Source organism: Triturus cristatus, chromosome 3_2 (genome assembly GCF_964204655.1).
Source record: "Triturus cristatus chromosome 3_2, aTriCri1.1, whole genome shotgun sequence".
Taxonomy (NCBI): domain Eukaryota; kingdom Metazoa; phylum Chordata; class Amphibia; order Caudata; family Salamandridae; genus Triturus; species Triturus cristatus.
Genome location: NC_140584.1, coordinates 198,223,245 through 198,243,311, shown reverse-complemented (window position 1 = coordinate 198,243,311; position 20,067 = coordinate 198,223,245). Strand labels below are relative to the sequence as shown.

The 20,067-nt window shown below is 42.0% G+C and overlaps 1 protein-coding gene across 3 annotated transcripts in view; it reads right to left on the bottom strand.

Moving 5' to 3' along the window:
• DTX3L (deltex E3 ubiquitin ligase 3L) overlaps nt 1–20,067 on the bottom strand; it is a 203,595-nt gene that overhangs the window by 110,248 nt on the left and 73,280 nt on the right. For 2 of the 3 annotated variants that reach the window (XM_085647498.1, XM_085647499.1), the window contains one exon: nt 13,586–15,067. In XM_085647498.1, coding sequence (XP_085503624.1) covers nt 13,586–15,067 — 1,482 coding nt within the window. Of the gene's footprint in view, nt 1–12,930; nt 13,291–13,372; nt 15,068–20,067 lie in introns of those variants that run through there. The other variant, XR_014979841.1, reaches the window with a different exon arrangement.

Here is a 20,067-nt window from a genome sequence, read left to right as displayed (position 1 = left end):
AAGATTCCACATTCAACGCCTCTAATTTTCTCTTAAAATCCAGCGCCAAGTTCTACGGTGGACAGAACAAAGCTGGTAAGTTGCTGGCTAATTATCTAAAGGTCAGGCATAATAAAGTCAATATTGAATCTGTCTATGGTCGGGATGGCTTGCTGAAACACAAAAGTGAAGACATCTTACAAGAATTCTTACTTTTTTATAAAACATTGTATTCCTCCGAAGCATCTTCATCTGAACAGTCCATCTCTCAATTTCTCTCCACAATTTCTAGTCCTTTTGATACCCCCCCAGACCTCTCTTCCTTAGAATCTGATCTTACTCACAGGGATCTCCTTCAGGCTCTTCACGCTCTCAAACATGATAAAGCTCCGGGACCGGATGGCTTTACTGTTGAGTTCTTTTCCCGTTTTTCAAATCTGCTACTCCCCAAATTGCATTTGCTTCTCTCTAACTTTCTTCAAACTGGTTCTGCTTCTTCCTCCTTCTCCGATGCCCTTATTTGTATTATCCCGAAACCGGGTAAAGATCCACAGTATTGTAAAAATTATCGCCCTATTTCTCTAGTAAACGTTGACTACAAAGTTTTTTCTAAGGCATTGGCATTGCGTTTAGAGTCTTTATTACCCGAGCTTTTAGGGAAAGAACAATCTGGCTTTGTTAAAGGCAGACTGTTATCGGATAACACCAGATTATTTTTTGACATTCTCTCTAAGACTTCTCATCACCCTCATTCCCTTGCAGCCATAGCTTTGGATGCGGAAAAAGCTTTTGACCGAGTTGAATGGCCTTATTTGTTTCAATCTCTGAAGTGGTTTGGTTTTGGACCAAAAATTTCTTCCTTGATTTCCTTTCTTTATTCTTGTCCTAGAGCTGCTATTTCGGCAAATGGAGGCTTATCTTCTTATTTTTTATTAGGAAGAGGGGTTAGACAGGGTTGCCCACTTTCACCCTTTTTGTTTAATCTTGCCTTAGAACCCTTCCTTCTGCGAATTCGTCAGAATGATAGTATACATGGTTTTAATTTTCATGATTCCAACATTAAAATGGCAGCTTATGCGGATGATGTCTTACTATTTATATCCCACCCAGTCACCTCCCTTCCAGCATTCTTAGACGAAGTTCATTCTTATGCTCAGGTATCGGGCTACAAACTAAATAAAGATAAATGCGAAATCTTACCACTCACTAAAGTGACTTTCAAGGATGACTTCTCTGCTTCAGGTTTCACTTGGAGCCCTAACTTTATTAAGTATCTAGGCCTTCATTTTCATTCCTCTCTTTCGGGCACGATCACTAAATCTATGAAAGAGTGTATACAAAAATTAACTACTCTTACTAGCAAATGGCATCCTCTCTACTTGTCATGGTGGGGACGATTAGACACAATCAAAATGATGCTCTCTCCCATTGTTTTGTTCACAGTATCCAACATACCACTTGCTATTCCCTTAAAATATTTCAAGAAGATTAACTCTATTCTCTCTTCCTTCTTGTGGGGGCATAAAAAATCTCGTATGTCTTTATCTAAGCTAATGTGCTCCAAGAGGGAGGGCGGGGTAAATTTTCCAAACTTTTCCTTGTACCATAAATCCTTCCTGTTACATCAAGTTTCTCATTGGATCAAAGATGTCTCATTATCATCTCCTCTCTGGTTGACCTTAGAACAGTCTTTCATTTCTCCTTTTTCATTCAAAGAATACCTTATGTTCTCTCGTAGACCTCAATCTATTTCAACTCCTATTCTTAAACATACCTCCAAAATCTTTCCTTGTTTACCTAATTCAACCTTTTTTGATCAACCTATTTGGCATAATACGTCCATTTTAATCAATAATAAGCCAATTTTTTGGAAATCTTGGAGAACACGTGGTCTTATTTGGGTGACGCAACTGTTCCACCATGCTCAGATCATTCCTTTTGGTTTAGTCGCCACTTCTTTCAACCTTCCTCTCGCTTTTCGAACCAAATATTCATTGTTGACACACGCATTACAGCACGCCTATGAGGTCCATCTTGCTACACCACCCTCATCATTTCCCACGTCATCTGATTCGTCCTCGCTGAATTCCTTACTCCTTACTCACTCTAAAGCTTCAAAGATATATGCTTTTCTTCACACTTTGTCCTATCCCCGTATTAAAACCAGTACAGAGGAACATTGGGAAAAAGATTTTGAAACCTCATGGCCCATTGTATTATGGGACAAATTGTGGTTGAAAATTCGCAGATCCTCCAGGGCAGCAAATACTACTCAAACACTATTTTTTATATATAACCGTTTATTGTTTTCACCACTCACTCTCAGCACTCACTTCCCAGATACCTCTGACAAGTGTTGGTCCTGCTCTTCACCAGGTGCAGATCTTTTCCACATGCTTTTTGATTGTCATTTTGTTCTTAATTTTTAGAAGCGGGTTTGGTCTCAAATTAATAAGATTTTTTCCTCCATCCACCCCTTTTCTCTATCTCATATTTTTTTAGGAAGCCTGTCTCCCATCTGGGATCACTGCACTTATAACGTTAGGATAATTGATTTGCTATTAGCTGTGGCATTTCAGCAAATCACCAAAAACTGGAAGGATTTCAACACATTATCTTATAAGGCTTGGTGGTACGCTGTTTGCTACAATCATAGACTAGATACCACTTTTGTTTATCCCTTAACCTTAGCTGTTAAACGAAGAGAATTGTGGAGCCCAGTTACAGTATTTTTTTACTTAAGTGCTTGTACGTCTCTGTCTTCAACTCCGATACAGCAAGAAGTTTCTAAACCTCCATGATTTCCTGTCCCTTCTAAACAAGGTACTTCTTTCTCGTTCTTTTTTTTTTCTCTCTTTCAACTTTGCTATTGATTAAATTGTGTATTTCATATCCCTTTTTAATACTTTATTTCATACCAATTGCCAGTTTTTGCTTCTAATTACTCTCAATCTCTGATGTTTCATATTACAGCATATGTTATTGTCATTACTTAACATGCTATTTACTTATTTTTGCTTACTTTTTTCTTGCCTTATATCTTATTATGTAATACTTGAGCATTTCTTATTTCAATAAAAATTTTCTAAACTTTATGAGTGCTAATTTGCATGTTTGACATCACCAGAAGTGATGCCATATTATCGTTGCAAATAATGATCACAGGAAGGGAAAAGCTAAAAATCGGTGTGAAAAGTTGGCCTGGCATATGCTGGTCACCAGTTATAGTGGCCACCTTGCACCAGTCCAATTCGACTTTTATGGTAGATAGGTTCAAGACAACCTTTTAAAGAAAGCTATCCTAGTGGTAGCTGTGGAGAGCAGCCTTCAGGCTAAGTCTCAGAGGAATGTAAAGCAGCTTGTTTTACCTTATAATCTCTTGAATTACCAAATGAAAGGACACCACACAGGTATATATATCAAATATATATGTATTTATTACTAGACACACTCTACTAATCTCTTTATGAGATTAGAACCAGGTACACATTCAATATGTCAACGTTTCACAATAAATTAAGCACAAATATGGCTGGAGCCCTAGGGGCGTACCAGACCATATACTAAAAAAAAGTGGTATAAGGATGTCGACTTGCAAAATAACAATGCCCCTAGGGCCTGGGGAATCGTAGGGGCTTCACTACTGCAGTGTTAGCAGGTAGGTAACAGGCCCACAGGAGACGCGTGCAGTGTGTGAACACAACCGCGGGTTTCCTATTGGTTATAATGGTGCAAGTCGCGGTTAGATTTTTACAGTTCTAGGGTACTTCTAGGAAGACTACAAGCAAGCCACTTACAAGGTAAGTATTTCGAGAGCCAACACACACTTGGGCACCAGAGTGCACGAGTTACCTCACCCAGGGAAGCCGGGTGCATAGGTGTCTTTTGGTGTCGGGTCGCGTCGCTGTTTTCTATGGAGACCAAAGAAGACTTGCTGCTAGTGTCGTCCGAAGAAGTGTCCGGTGGAATCCAAAGGTGGATTCAAGATGGATGAGACCTGAAAATTAAGAGGACAGTGTTCAAAGTCACTTGCCAGTGACCGGTGGCCAGCAAGATGGATGATCACCGATGTCGCGTCGATTCAGGTTGTCGATGGTGTTTTGACTCTTCGCTCATGAGGTCCAGGAGAGATCGACGATGACCAGCAGCTGGATTTGGAGTGTCCCACGACGTCTGCAGCTGATGGCGGTGTCAGCAACTGGATTGGAGCCAACAAGCCTTGGCAAATGCAAGTCTCGTGTAGACTGAATGTCGATGGTGCAGACCAGCAAGGTCTGAGGGACTCACCCAGCTAGGGTAAGTGAGGGCAGGCCCGGAGCAACCAGGAGAGCCCTTTGAGTTGTTGAGAAAGTCTTCGGGGGACCCACTAGCCAAGTGATCGCGAAGACGTCGCCACAGGAAATGCTTCACAGGAGCCCACGGTCACTCGGGACGAGGTAGGCCGCTGATTTTTGGTGCAAGACCTGCTGGGGGCTTGGGCCACAAATGGTCCAATGCACAAGTTCGTAGAACGCTGTTTAGGGTTTGCACTCGACAATAGTGCACGGTCCCCGGGTATTGCTGTTCCTCATCACTCGTGGGGTCCAGACTCCACAGCTTCGCTGGGGACTCAAAATGGCCGTCGAGAGGTCAGGAAATCTGCTTCCGGGGTCACAGGGACTTCGGACTCCAGCGGGAGCGGGAAAGTTTGCAACCGTTGATTAAGGGTTTTGGTGCCTGCCAAGCAGGAGAGTCACTCCTTGACTCCAAGGGAGATTCTTCTGTCTTCCAAAGGTAGTGGAACGTCGAAGGGCCAGGATTCTTCTTTGTAGAGCGTCGTCCAGGGTTATCTGATTTGTAAGGGCAATGCTTGCTCTCTTATAGTGAAGGGACTAGCTCTAGGACCACTCCTCTACGAGGGTCAGGGGAGAGGGGGTGGTTACACCCACTTCCCTTTGTCCAGTTTCGCGCCAGAGCAGGGACAGGTAGCCCCTGAACCGGTTTGAGCTGGCATATGCACAAAGGAGCCTACTGCTCCCCCAGTGCAGGACTTCAAAGCACTCTAGGAGTGCACCCACCCAGCTCCAATACACTAAATCCTGTCTGGAAGGTGGTGACACCTCCCTGTGACAGGATGCCTTTTGTTGGGCCTCCTCCACTGCGAGTTTCAGTCAGTAGCAGGAGGGCAGCCCAGTGTCTGTGCTGGTGGCATCCATTTTCTGATGCCAGGGCTCTATAGGATTTCTATCGTTTTACATGTCGTCCCCTCTAGAAGGGTCGGATCATGCTCCCACATTATGGACTGATGGGGGGGGGGGGTGATTCCAAGTTGTTTGACACCAAACACAACATGTTTTGATGCAGTCATTCCAAAGTTAGCATTTTAATGCACAAAGAGTATATGGTTTAACCGCATCCACAAACAACCATAGAGAATAGACTCTGGTAGCTGCAGAGGGGCCCTGCTCAGGCAGAGGCACCCCCTCGCATTGTAAACCAAGCACCCTGCCCTCAGGATTGATAGGGCCTGCCATAGGGGTGGCTGATAGGTTTATATGTGTGTGTATGGTGAGATTTGGGAACCTATATCTCAGTGAGGAGTGCTAACACTACCTCACACAGGCTGCAGTAGCAGGCCTGTGGTGTCCGATTGAGTCTGCTTCCCTGGGGTGGCATGATACATGCTTCAGCCCCTGGTAGGCCTGTGAAGTACCAATGCCCTAGGTCCCTAAGGTACCATATACTAGGGGCTCATAAGGTACCACAGTATCCAATCACTAGTGCATCTAATATGCACACCAAGTCGTTTAGAGAGAACAGAGAGACTGGGACCCTGATTAGCAGGGACCCAGCCAGACTATAGCCGGAAACCAGTGTATACATCAGAAAAAAAGTGGGGGCAACATAAGTGCAAATCCTACTCTCCTACAATCGGTTCAATATTAATGTATAACAAGCATTGGCATAGCCAATAGGTCTCGCCTTCGGGACCTCATGTGTTTAGCCATGCAACAGTTGATGTTGTTGCACCAAGGATATTGTGCTGGATAACTAAACACTTATAAGGTCCCAAAGGTGAGACCTATTGGCTATGCCAATGCTTGTTGATGTTGCAACAATTACTGCCAGTAGTGCCTTACACACTCGTCAAAATAGATACCATCTCCCTGTGTCAATGTGCTTAAATAAGGGAACATGAGAATTCTATTGCTGTTATACTGGAGAGTTAGATTCAAGACTGCTGCAATATTTAGGACTTGTTTGCACTAACGACAGCCTGTCAACGCTATTATGATAGTGCCAGTGGAGGGGGCGCTCACTTTCTTGGATCACAAAAGTAGATAGCAGGCAATTTTTTTAATAGCACACAGAGCAGAGAGCCATATATTGCAGTTAAATGCATCCCATAAGCAAAGTTCTTGTGACAGTTCATTATGCCAGAGTACTAAAGCTTCAACGATCGCTCAGTGTAACGTACATAATCCACCACTTCATGTGAGGATATCATCCTTTCTTCGAGCACAGTCCAGTCAATTTGTTCAAACACTTGTTATACATTATCAATCACTAGCTGTGAAGGAGGAATGTCACGCTCCACCATCTTGGAGAGTTCACTAAAAATCTGAGACCAATGTAACTCCACAAGTGATCACCTAAAGCTATAGGTATGAAATAGGCACTGAGTTCCAGTACTGAACACAGTACATATCCACCCCGATTTCCCTTGCAAGATGATTTGCGGGTATGTAGGATATCCTGTGTTAATACATAAAATTTATAATTTTGTGCCTATTGTTGAATGATATCTTATGTGTTTGCTCGCAAGTATAGTGCCATGCCTTGTCTGATATCTCTTCCCCAATATCCATCCCCCTCTTTCTTCGAGTTCCGCTCTTTTGGGACGCCCTTGCTTCACCCACTGCCCCATACAGTCTAGTTATCAAGCTCTAAGGAGAACTAGCACTGTGTGCTTGTAGTATAGTTGGTTCCGAAAGGAACAAGTGGGACCAGGCCTTTACCGCAAGTCAAAGTCAAAAGTTAAAAAGATATCAAGCGGAGATGTTGCTCCACTTTTCCTTAAATTGTTGGACGTACATGTAGGTTTGGTCCACATATAAACCCACTAACTCCTTTAGGATCAGTGCAGACACTTGCTGTTTTGTCTTCCACTTTGATTAACAGTGGTTGGGGAAACAGAGATCCATTCTTACTATCTTAGCAAGTTTATACCATACATACACTATGCTAGACATATTGCAATGCACCCGAGGTTTTGGCAGTCTTGACTATAATTGTATTAATTGGTAAAGGTGCTGCCATGTCAACTTCTGTTACTTGGGAAGGCATTCTATATTGGTGATTGTACCAACCAAAAGCATACTTGGCTTGAGCAACTCAAGAATAATGCTCGATGTGGAGGACTGCGCTTTCTCCCTCTCTCATACGGAAGAGTAAGTGTATCCTAGGATAACCTCAACTGTTTGCTTGTCCATAAGAATTTATGTAGAATTGTTCGAATTTTCTCATGAAACATCTTTGGCAACAGCATGGCTATGTTAGTGAATAGCTAAAGAATCGGCGGAAGAATACCATTTTATTATTGCCATCCGTGCTGCCATCGATAACGAGAGAGAGTGGCACGTAGCTGCCCTGGATTTTCAGTGCCACCAGGACATAGTTATTCCTCACCACCCTAGGCGCATTCCTATGAATTTTGATCCCTAAATATCGCACAGGTGCGTTACCCCACAGCAGAGGAAATTCAAATGCCATTTTCGGAGTGTTTAACTTGATAGGGATTACTTTTCATTTACCCAATTTATCTGCAACCCCGAGAACTGCCCAAATCAGACAAATTTACAAATTATTGGGGACATGTTCTAAGAGGGACATCTGGTATGAAGCAATATATTGTCTGCATATAGTGGAATAGAGTATTGTTTCCACAGTATTCTCACTCCCCTCTGGGCATGTTTTCCATTCATCAAACTGATCGGAGGGTTTCTTACTTTCGCTAAAAGTAATGGGGAAAATCACGTAAAGTAATGAAGACAACAGGCCTCCCGGTCTTGCCCAGTCATGTGAGCTTCTGTTACTGATAATTGACCATTTATCCTGATCTGGGAAGAAGAGCTTTCGTATAATGGTGTTATCCAGCTCATTATATAGGCTCATAAGCCCCTTCACCTCAAAACTGAAAAGATATACATCCAGCTGACAGAATTATTTGCTTTATGTGCATCTAACATTACTGTTACTACCGGCAGCTCTGGGTCAGCCTGATGGCTATAGAGAAAAAGGTTCTAATATTATCTACTGTGGAACTACCTGGTGCAAATCCAGACTGTTCAGTTGATACCAGTCCCTTTATGTAAGGCTGCAAACGTTTTGCTATAATTTTATCCAATATTTTAGTGTTGAAATTAAGGAGAGACAGCAAACTGCTGGAGTCGTAGTCTAAATGTATCAGCTGTACTGCAATGCTCATCTCCTAAAATGTTAGAGGCAGTGTTCCACACTCCTGTGCCTCCTCAAGAACTGTCAATTAATGATGGGCTAACAGGTCAGAGTAATTGTTATAAATGTGGATGTCACTTCATCCGATCCAGGATCCAACAGATTATTGGGGGCAGCCTCAATCACTTCTAGTGTCAGTGGTTCATTTAGGGTTTCCCTTTCATGCTCCTCCATTTATACCAAAGCAGATTCTGCAGTCAGTCGTGAAGGAGAGGTTCTTTGTGGCCCGGTCCTTCTGCTTAGAGATCAGTATAGAATTTAGTATACTGTCTTAGGGTGTCTGGTGGGGTCAGGCATCGTGTACCATCAGAGGCCTCCACTATATTTCACAAGGCCAACTGAAGAGTCAGCAATCTGGCCAGTCAGCAATCTGGCCAGTGCCATGCTAAACTGGTTTCCTTTCCCGTATTGACGGGGCTTCACATACTTTCCTAAATATTTTATTTCCCTATCTGCCCGATCTTGAAATTGAAAAATCTGGTCATGCAGCCTTTTCCAAATCTTTTGGGTAGGTTGGTCATTTTTTGTCTTATTGATCTCATTACATCTAACTGTTTGGACATACATAATCCCCCTGTTCTATGGCTTAAGCACTTCCCAAACCACCCAATGTCCAGAGACAGAACAAACATTTTTCTCGAACTACTCTACTATGCCTTACCTAATCTCTGTCTTGAACATGGAGTCCACTAGAGCTTGGATGGCAATATCCATGGTCTGTCTACTTGGGTGGGTGATGTCAAGATTAGAGACGTAGCCACCAGAGACTGAGTTGATCGTGTATGTGGATATACAGTGATTCAGGGACCAGGGCACATACATCCATAGTTGTTAACCAGTAATCTTTTCATGAGTGTGCATTGTGTCCTGAAGAATAATATGTTTAACCCCCTTGCCTGCGTTTTTTACTTGTCTCCAACGATATATGATATGTCTGCATAAGTTCATGAATAGCTTGAGCAGCCATGAGGGAGATCTCTCTGTTGTAGTAGTACTGTCCGTATGAACACCAAGAACAGTGTTGAGATCACCCACCAAAGAATTATACTACACATTAAGTAGTCCCCCTTTTAGACGTAATTTGTTAAAAAACATGTAGACATATCTATGTTCAGGCCATATGAGTTTATGAGGCTTATTCTGTTAAGACCTATAGTGCCTTATGGAATTATTGGCCTCTGGCTCAGTGATTTCCATGCATTTAACATCTACCTTTCTTCTAATGAGGATGGCTACTCCTCTTGAGGAGAAATTATAGGAGGCAAAATATCAGTGTAGTCCTGACCATCGGGCAAAACATCTTTCAGAGTTAGTGGACAGTTAAGTTTCTTGAATGTAGGCCGCATAAATTGAGTGCCTGTTTAGTTATGACAAGATCTGCCTGGCATTTTTGGGGCGGTTTAAGGCTCACACATTTCAAGTTATAAATCTTAGCTTCATCTGTTGTACCTTCAATGTAGTACCCAAAGGAATTTCACTATTCATGATCCGGGTGAGCTTGGAACACAGATCTCATTTGTCCTCCTTATTCTACGTGTGACTCCCAGTACTGCAGAACACCTCAACTGTTGCAAAAAATAACATTCTTTATGTCTGTACCCCTCCTACACCAAAATCATCAATTATCAGTGCTTTGCCTGCCCTGCATCCCCATTCATCCGTCGTTCTCCAACAAGAACGGTAATATACAATAACGCCCACCAAGACTAGATACCAATCCTACCGCTCCTCCCCACAACCTGGCTAACAGATAACTCCCTATGGCTACACATTTCAATTTGTAACTTATGACATCTTGTGCCACATATTACATTATCCAGCTCCAATAGTCATTTAGCATTTACAGGATATATCATGAACATTTCAAATAGAATCTCATCTGGCCTCCTGAGAACTCACGGCTTCACCTCCCAGGGCCACAGTTCCAAAACGCCCATATTATCCAATAGTGGTAAACACTGCTAAATACATAACAATTGACTTCAAGGGTTCGTGACACCAATGTCGACAGGTTGCTGTCTGGGCAGATCAGAGATTTTTTTCGGCTCTGTTTGGAGAAACACCATCACCAATTTGGGATCAGTAAAAAAATGTAAACATAAGAAAGAAGAAATCTGTCCTTATTTTTAACCTATAACTCTGAAGAATAGTGAACTGCATATTTTATAACCTGCTGCTGCCTTTTCCGTTTGCCTAGAAGAAAGACCCACAGCGCCTCCTGGACCACAGTGGTACAGTTTGGGTGCAGAAAGATGGTCGCTCCATCATGATGTAAATCTTTTACTTTTTGCCTTGCAAGCCTCAGGCTCCTGATAATTCAGATGGGTTGGGATGGTGCCACCGGCAGTGATCTTGGCATCAGGGAGCAGAGCACTCTCTCCACTTAAGCAGTAGGAACAAATTGTCCACAGCAAACACATTTTATAGGATAGTTTCTACATATTGCGTAATAGGGCCAGTGTTGGTGGACTCCAGGACTCCTCATATGTTCAAATTATTGCGTCTGGAGCATGAATCTAAGTCCTGTTTTTTTGTACAAACAGTGGTAAGATCATTCTCTAGCTGGGGTATGTTTCTTTCTATTTGAAAAGTTTGATTCTCTACTTCTGAGATATGGCTCTCTGACACATTCAGGCACTCCACACATGTTTCCATCCTTTGATTTATTCTAATTTCAGTCTATGGTGAGTGGACTCTTTTTCATGTAGAGCAATAAATGTTTGACAACCATATCTTTATTGTCACTGTTGCTCATGTAGGGCTCTGGCATCCTCTTCCCTTCTGCCCTGAAAGAGGCTTCAAGAACATTCCCGCCTCAAATGATAGCTAGGCTTATGGGTGCGATGATTTACCCATTTCCACAAAGCATATTGAACATTCCGTTCAACGGCCGGGAAAAGAAATTTCTGTACGAGAGTGACTGCTAAAATAACACCTTACGTACAGATGGGTATAAACTACATTCTTCCTTAAGGTGGAGACAGTGCACTAAGCACTTAAACCTAAAATATGTTTTTAAAAGGCTATCTAGTCCTCACTGTGAGACCAAATCGAGCTATCTACTCTGACCATTTACATTCTCTTCAGTATGGAAAGCTTATTCACTACCATGAGAGGAGGGGTCTCAAAAAAGTCCCCATCCAATACCCACCAAATTCTATATCTAAATATGCCTGAAAAGAGGCTAAAACATTCCACAATTAGGTCAAACCCAGAAATTCTCATTGCCCGAAGATAAAAAAACATACCAAGACAGACCTCTTCTGCTGTCCACTATCTTGATGCACCCCAGAAAACTCACTATTAATGCTGATCCTGCCATCACCAACCAGGTTTATGACAGAAAATTGTTGGCCTTTGAAAAACTCTTCAAAAGTCTCAAAAACACAAAAATATGCATAGTCAGAGCTTCTACACATACTGCCTACACACCCATAGAAAACCTCACCTCCTTGATCACACATCATCCTTTCTACCCTACGCCAATATTAATCACCACTACCTAGCGCCAGTGACCTGAGCAACAAATCTGTTTAGTGGACAGTCCTCGCCCCATTGCCCTGCTGCCCTTACACCCAGTTTGCCAACAACATAACTTCTATGAATATTCACTACTGAAGCCTTAAATTGCACACATGATTTTGAATGGCATAGTTTCAGACAGTTTAGAGGCAGAAAAGTGGGAAAAGCAATTCTGCCTGTCGTCTGTGTTTTTGTTTAACATAGCATTACAACCACTAGTCAGGATGATAAAATATTCAAATACGGAAATGAGCACATTAAAAACGTCATATGCAGACAATATGAGCATGCATGTTTCTGACCCGGATAAGTCTGTTCCAGCAATTTCAGAAATGATACAACAATTAAGAAATCTATCTGGTTTTATAGTAAACTGAAACAAAACCTCAGGTATGTCTTCTTCAGACTCTGAAGATATCAGAGCGTGGCCAATGGCAATCTAAGTGGGTGGAAAAGTGCATATCTTATTTTGGAATTGCGATAACGAAGCAAAATATAAGCTGGCAGAGGAATATCTGAACTCCCAAGTGAAGAACGAAGTTAATAAACGGAAAAATGTATGTATGTATGTATGTCCCTGAAGAATGCGAAGTCAATATACTTTACCTTTTGCTTACACGCACTTCCAAATAAAATGCCCTCTTACAAAGGTCAAAAGGCCTTGTTTAACCATGTTTACACAAACCTATAATGAATTGTACACTTCAGACCCCATCTCCCATGGTGAATATGTATTTTTCATATCCTTAAGTACACCAAATAATCTTCCAAAATGCACTTACTAATCAGAACAAATCTCGCTCACACACAAGTTACCAGAATAAAGTTAGGGGATCCTTCTCACTCCTCAGCCCATCTCATCTGCCCCACCCACCCAAGATCTACCCTTCAGCCCCATCTGACCTGTCCTGGCAGCCGAACAGGAAAACATACTTTCTTTTTCGAAAAGTGTTATTTACTACTAAGAATGTACTTGAATAAGTGTGACCTTCCTCCAATGTATTTGTTTTGCTTCACTATTAAATGAAAACACGATTGTAAGCAAACATGCAGATACTTTCTATCTAGCATAAAATACAACTTAAGTAGTTGCATGGCACCGCAGTTGTAGTACATAGTTACAAAGATACATTCAGTCAAAGTAAAAAAAATAGCACCAGTTACACTAAATTTGCCCATTTATGCACATGCCTAATTTGTAGTTATAAAATCTTGCCCCTACTTCCAATTGTTAATGCCCATTGAGAGTTACACGTTCTTTTCAGGTCTCTCCATTTACTACACCCACTTTCACTTGTGCGCATTTTGACACTTAATAGCTGGATTTTATTTTCTCCAATTTATGAACCACAGAAGCCAGTGATAATCAGGGGACCCCTCTTGAAGCGCTCTTCACACATCCTGAACACACATCTGCTGCGAGGATGGGGGCACAGAGCCAGAGAGATAAATACTGTTGAAAAAACAGGTTTATCATTTCAAAGCTTGTGAACTGAGAGTATATTTTTTTTTTTTTAGCTGCTTCATAAAAAAAAGGAAAACTTTAAAATGTTTTATTTTGATAGGCATATTGAAAAAACAAACTTACCCCTTGAATTCCATCTGGAATGGAGTAGTCAATCACTATAGTTCCACAGTGGTAACCAGGAAGCTTATCAGATGTACTATAGTGTTCCATTCTTCCATCTGGCTGATCTCCAATTACAACACCATAATGCGTATTGCACACAGGACAGACTGGCTTGTGCAACATTGCTGTTTTGAGACATTGTTCACAGAATTCATGTTTGCATTTGTCCAGTATCGTTTTCTTTCTAGGAATCTCAAGACAAATGGGGCAAGTAGCCTTTTGCTCTTCTATTGCAGCTGCCTCTGATTTTTTTAATGGGGATGAATTCTCTCTTGCCAAGTCAGAGTCTTTCCTCTTGCTATATGAGTCTACGGGCACATTCCGCAAGTGTGACAAATCTCTCTTTAGTACAAAATGCAGTTCTTTTTCAGCATCCATCACTCGAGGGAGTAAACCAGTAAGGATTAGCGTTTCGTCAACCGTCTGGAACGATACATCGGAAAATCGGTTTGCCACAAAATCAATTAAAGAGCTTAGCTTCCCAGTTTGATGAAAATTCTTCAGGTTAATTATTTTCTGACTCATATTGCTGACTGCTCTCTGAAAGGCAAAGATAAAATGTCCATAAGCATGTTCAGAGAGATCTAAATCTGCTTTTATAGGCGTAAATATGATGCTAACTTTTGGGCCAGGAGTATTTCTTAATTGCTTGGACACAAGATACTTTTGCTCTATTTCCTTAATATCTTTCTCTATCAAATCATGACAGAGCTGTAACTGATTTAAATCCACTTCAACTCCATTAGTCCTCTTATGTATTTGTATCGCTAAGTCTACAGGCTTAACAACTTGCTCTTTTTTGATAGATTTCAAGCGTTTTTTCACCTCCAAAAGCTCATGCTTGGGGCCACGTAGTACAAGTGAATTGGTGGCCTTTTTTGTTAGGATTCGTTTATATTTTTCATTTAACATCTTTGCTACATTATCCAAGCGGCTTTGGTCTGCTAACTCAATCACTTCCTGGGACCAATCCGCCATTGTCTTCTGAAAAAGATAAACAAACGACTGATGAGCTTTCTCTACTTTGCCACCATCATGGAGAGCTATGAAATGCACGCTACTCATGCCATCTGAATGAACTGAACAGTCAATTCTGATGCGAAATCTTTGCTTCAATTCTTCAATCTCTTGGAGACAAACATGATTAAAGTATTCGTACTGCGCAGAGGAAACACTCACTGACAGTTCTTTTTCCTTAAATTCCAAACTGCCATTGAGTCCAGAATGCAAACGCTCTCCATTTTCTTGTTTTTTCAGATGAAGATCTTGAAAACACTGATAAATCTTTTCAATGTCTTTGTATGTTCCAGTTACTGTTTCAATTCCATTTTCGAAAGTTTTTTGGGATATTTTTACATTTGCAAAGGATGCGCATATGTTCTTCCTTTCCACCTTTGAAAACAAATTAGTATTGAGGCTTGCAGTCATGTAACCAAAAATCTGGAAAGAAAAGCAGCAAAGTAAATATAAAATGTTTAACTTTTTCCCCAACATTTTTATTTAGTTGTGCAAAAACACGACCATAGGCATTTACCCTTTAGCATTACAAGATTATTATCTAACTTTATAATAAGCAGAGGCCTATTTACAATCAACACAATTTACCCATGTTGAAATGCGCCCCCTCCTTCTCATTCTGTCTAATTCACAGCTTACAGTTAGTGATGCATATGAAATTTCACAGAACCACAACATTGCTGTAACAGCATTCCTGCAACTGCTCGAATGTACCCCGAAACTCCTGAACATACCTGAAATTTCTGGGTTCCTATTTGTACTGGTAGGTACGACGAGTAAGTTAACATGCTGTGGAATCCGTAATGCCTCACTTTGCCTAAGAAGGCAAATCGTAATTTTTGTTCTGCAGCACCAGTAACATTAGGCTCCACGCATTTACATCCATTGATCGCCCCAAGCTACTTTCCACAGATAACAAAAGTTTCACTTCCGCCATGGCCCACTTCGGCATTACCAACCCATCCTTTAAACATGGGGATGTTGTGGATTTTAAATGTTCAAAGGTTATCCTAACAATATTTCCTATGCTCAGCTTGGCTTAGTCTCTAAAACTATGTAGCTGTAGATGGTTATTTTTTTTTAAACACAGATTTGAAATTATACGAAGCACAAACTAACATCTGTTACAGACATCAGCCCCCCCCCCCCCCCCCACCGTAAGAATGTCACCTTTTGAATTAAAAGTCAAATTGCATTTGGTAAAAATAAGCATACATTTTATTTCACTTGTTTAAAGGACTCAACCTTTACAATTTGAGAGACAAAACATAAGCTGGAATCTTTTAGAGATTGAAGTTCCTTTGTGCCGTAGATGGTGAATATTCAAGTTACTGAACAAAACCAGTGCATTAGTATAGAACATTGCTTACATTATGGAAACACGGGATCGCTTAATTGGACATCATCCTTCTAAATTACATGTTAGTTAACTCTTTTACTCTAAGGGTGCTTTGTGAAATGTGTACTCTGTACTTTATAGCCGGAGAAGTCCCAGAATGTATTCAATTGAGCGATTAAAGCATTTGTTGACGATTTTGGATGTAAGAGTTAAAAGGATATCATCTGCATAGTAAAAGGCTTTACTTTCTCCATCAGCGATATCAATCCCCTTAATATCAGCTTTAGCTCTAATGGCAATAGTTGAAAGGTTTAAAGCCAGTAGAAACAGTAATGGAGAAAGAGGACAACCCTGTCTGGTGCCGCAGTAAATGTTAAAATATGATGATGTTTACCAGCTACATGATACGGACGCTGTGGGTGAGTGATACACACCGCTAGTCAAAGTGAGGAACTCTCGACTAAAGCCCATCCTTTCCATTGTACGGAATAAATATCCCCACTCTACCCAGTCAAAGTTTTTTTCGGCATCCAGTGAAATAAAATACATTCTCTTTTCTTTTCCGTTCCATAATTGCCAGAATAAATGTGAAATGATGTGAAGATGATTAGTATAAGATCAACCTGGGACAAACCCAACTTGTAAGGGATGTATCAAGGAGGTAATTACAGAGCCAAGGCGGTGCACCAGTATTTTAGCGCTATCCAGCTTAAAACAAAGCTGTTCTTTAATAACATTTGCCTAACTGAGCAGCTGACTTGTAGGGGTCATTCAAAGTTCGCTGTCGGTAGAACGCAAAAAGCAGCTTTGCAATTAAAATCTATTTGTGCATGATGCTGAAACATCACTGCAGCCAGCAGACAAAAGCATTCATGAGGAATTCTAAACTTTGGATAAAACGCCAGGTTTCAGAGGACAGTAGACCATCTGAGCAACAGATGTTTAAGACACTGATTGATATTTGGTTAGAAACAGCATGTGCCACAGAATCCATCAAATCTCCAGCCAGTCTTCAGGCGAATCAAGTGAACTCTGGAGACTGTACAGACATCATGATAACCCGGTCTGTCTCCGAGGACGGGTTAGAAAAAAATGGAAGATCTTTTGATCTTTTACTTCTAATGAAAAATAGGCCAAACAAAAAATACAGAGGAATGTGAGCTCGGAAAAGAACAAACTTCTCCTTATAAAAAAGGAAACCTTCTAAGGATCACTGTGGAAAAAAAGATGAAATAAAAAGCATGAACTTCCAGCAGAAGTAACTGCAAAAAGAACAAGCATTTACAATGCAATGGTCTCGGCATTGTTAAAGTTAGAGCTATTGGCATTGCTCATGACACTCTCAAATGCGAGACCTATTGCATTTGCACCCACACACACAGAGCCACCCAAAAAAACAGAGCCACCCACATACACAGAGCCACTCTGCATCAAACGTAAAATAAGATTAAGCTGGAGACAAGGTCGAGAGCAGACGCACAAGACTCCTGTCCTTGGCTCCTGCGTAGCATCACACTCAAACTACAGCATCCATCACAGCCCCGGCTCAAACAAACTGCCAAACACTCCCAATGAAGAGCTCCGAGGAGCACACCGCCCTGGTCAAGGACAGGTCCAGCTAGCAGAGAGGCGAACACGAGCAACGCCTCGAAGACCTAAGCGCTCTCGTGCAAACACAAGCTGCATTAAAATAGCACTGCAGGGCACGGCCCACAGCGTTTCGAAGACCTAAGCGCAAACACAAGCTGCATTAAAATAACACGGCAGGGCATGGCCCACAGCGCCTCGAAGAATGAAGCGCTCTCGCGCAAACACACGCTGCATTGAAATAACACGGCAGGGCACGGCCCACAGCGCCTCGAAGAATGAAGCGCTCTCGCGCAAACACACGTTGCATTAAAATAACACAGCAGGGCATGGCCCACAGCGCCTCAAAAAATGAAGCGCTCTCGCACAAACACACGTTGCATTAAGATAACACGGTAGGGCACGGCCCACAGCGCCTTGAAGAATGAAGCGCTCTTGCGCAAACACACGCTGGATTAAAATAACACGGCAGGGCACGGTCCACAGCGCCTCGAAGAATGAAGCGCTCTCGCGCAAACACACGCTGCATTAAAATAACATGGCAGGGCACGGCCCACAGCACCTCGAAGAATGAAGCGCTCTCGCGCAAACACACGCTACATTAAAATAACACGACAGTGTTTGGGTGTGAATAAAATCAATCTGGCCAGTTTGCTACCACTGTTACTTTATTTAATTATTTTTCATATTTTTAACCTTTTATTCCAGATGCTGCACCTTAGAATTAAAATACAACATTTCCAGCAAAAATGATTTTCTTTTTTGGATCCATTTCACAGGGGAGCAAATAAAAGAAAGTAGAGGAAAGAGAGTGAGAACCCCATCTTGAAGTCAAGGTTTTCAGTAAGAGAAGAACTGCAAGACAGAAAGAGAGGGAGGAATGAAAGAGTGGGGGGGGCAGCTGAAGCTGCAGAGCAGAAGCGGACACTGTATTTTTCTTCTTTAAGTAAGAAGGAAAAGACAGAGTCCTGTTACTTCTCTGCCGCCCATGAACCATGTGAAATGCAAGCAGGAACAACATTGTTACCTTAACGCTTTTACTCACCGGACTTGAAACGCTGATCCAGCAGCAAGGAAGAGGCGACCCCACATCCCACTCTGACCGCGCACAAAATGGACGAATCTTCCGACACTAAAGAAAAAAAAAAAAACACGCCCACCACGTGTAAACGGGTCGGAGCTTAAAAACACGAAAGAAGTGAAAAAACACGCCCCCGAATCGGAAAAAGACGGGGCTTGTTTGGAGAGGCAAAGCTCTTCTCCAATGACTGACCAGCATTTAAGAGGCCAGCCAATGGAGAAGAGGGGCGGGTTCAAGCCCCACTTCTGAAATCATTAAATCTCGCGAGCGAGACTGCGCAAGCGCAGCCTTCGCTAGCCGAGACCTAAAAAGGGTTTTGTGGATTACGCCGAGAAAATGTGCTGCAAAGTCAGATCTTCAAGGAATATACGGGTACAACGTGGTTTACTTGTTAGTTAAATGGATAATCAGAAGAAAAATTAGTAAAAAGATGGAGACGCTTTGGCAAAAAAATTTAATGCAAAAAGACAAGCGGAAAATAGGAGAAATTAAAGAAATCATCCAACGAAAAATACTCAAGCTTTAAGTGAAAAATGTCAGATAGCGCTTACTGGACTTAGGAGTACTTGTAATGTACCAATGTTCAGGCCAACAGGTGTTTTAATGTAGTGAGAGAAGACAATGCTCCGGCCTTGAGGGGACGGGCTCCCTCAGAATATTTCACCTCTACTCCCTCCTCGAAAACATTATATATAGATTAATTATCTGTAACGCAGAAATACTACCTTCTGCGAAAAATACTTTTCTGATGTTGAACGATGAATGGATGCTAGGATGGCTGGGTTTGCACTGAAGGTTTTCATAGCACACTATGGGTCTGCAAATCCCTTCAGCCAAAGAAGAAATGCCCTGAAAGCACAATACAGATCAGTACATTTTCGGACCGATAGGTGGCGAATGTCGTTGAGCGGGCAGCGGCCGAGGAGATTCGTTTGAGGAGATGGACGTGAGGAGAGGGCGCAAGAGAACACGGAGGTCTGGGTGGGATTACTGGATGGGTTGACGCGCACTGAGGGGGAACATTCCGCCTCCACACCAGAGGCCGAAAGGTCTGCGGACACGTCAGAGGCATGAGCTGGTGCGGAGAAGGATGGGATTATTATGGGCTTGTACTGGGTATGCTGTACTTCTCATCTTTGTGATGTTTAATTCCTACTACTCTGAAACATGACCCTTTACTGTGAGGTGATGGATTGTGGCCAGAAGTTTGGTACATGTTGATACCGTTACCTTGTTTGTGCTGAAACCATTAAAAAAATTCAAAATATATACATATACGTATCAGTAAATTTTCACTGGTGAATACGATACTGCTCGAGAACATGGACCCGGCAAAGCCCAGTTTCAGCGAACTTACGCAGAGTCCAGATTACTGATGACTCGGATGCTTTTCTTGAGGGGTGAGGAGGAGGGGAA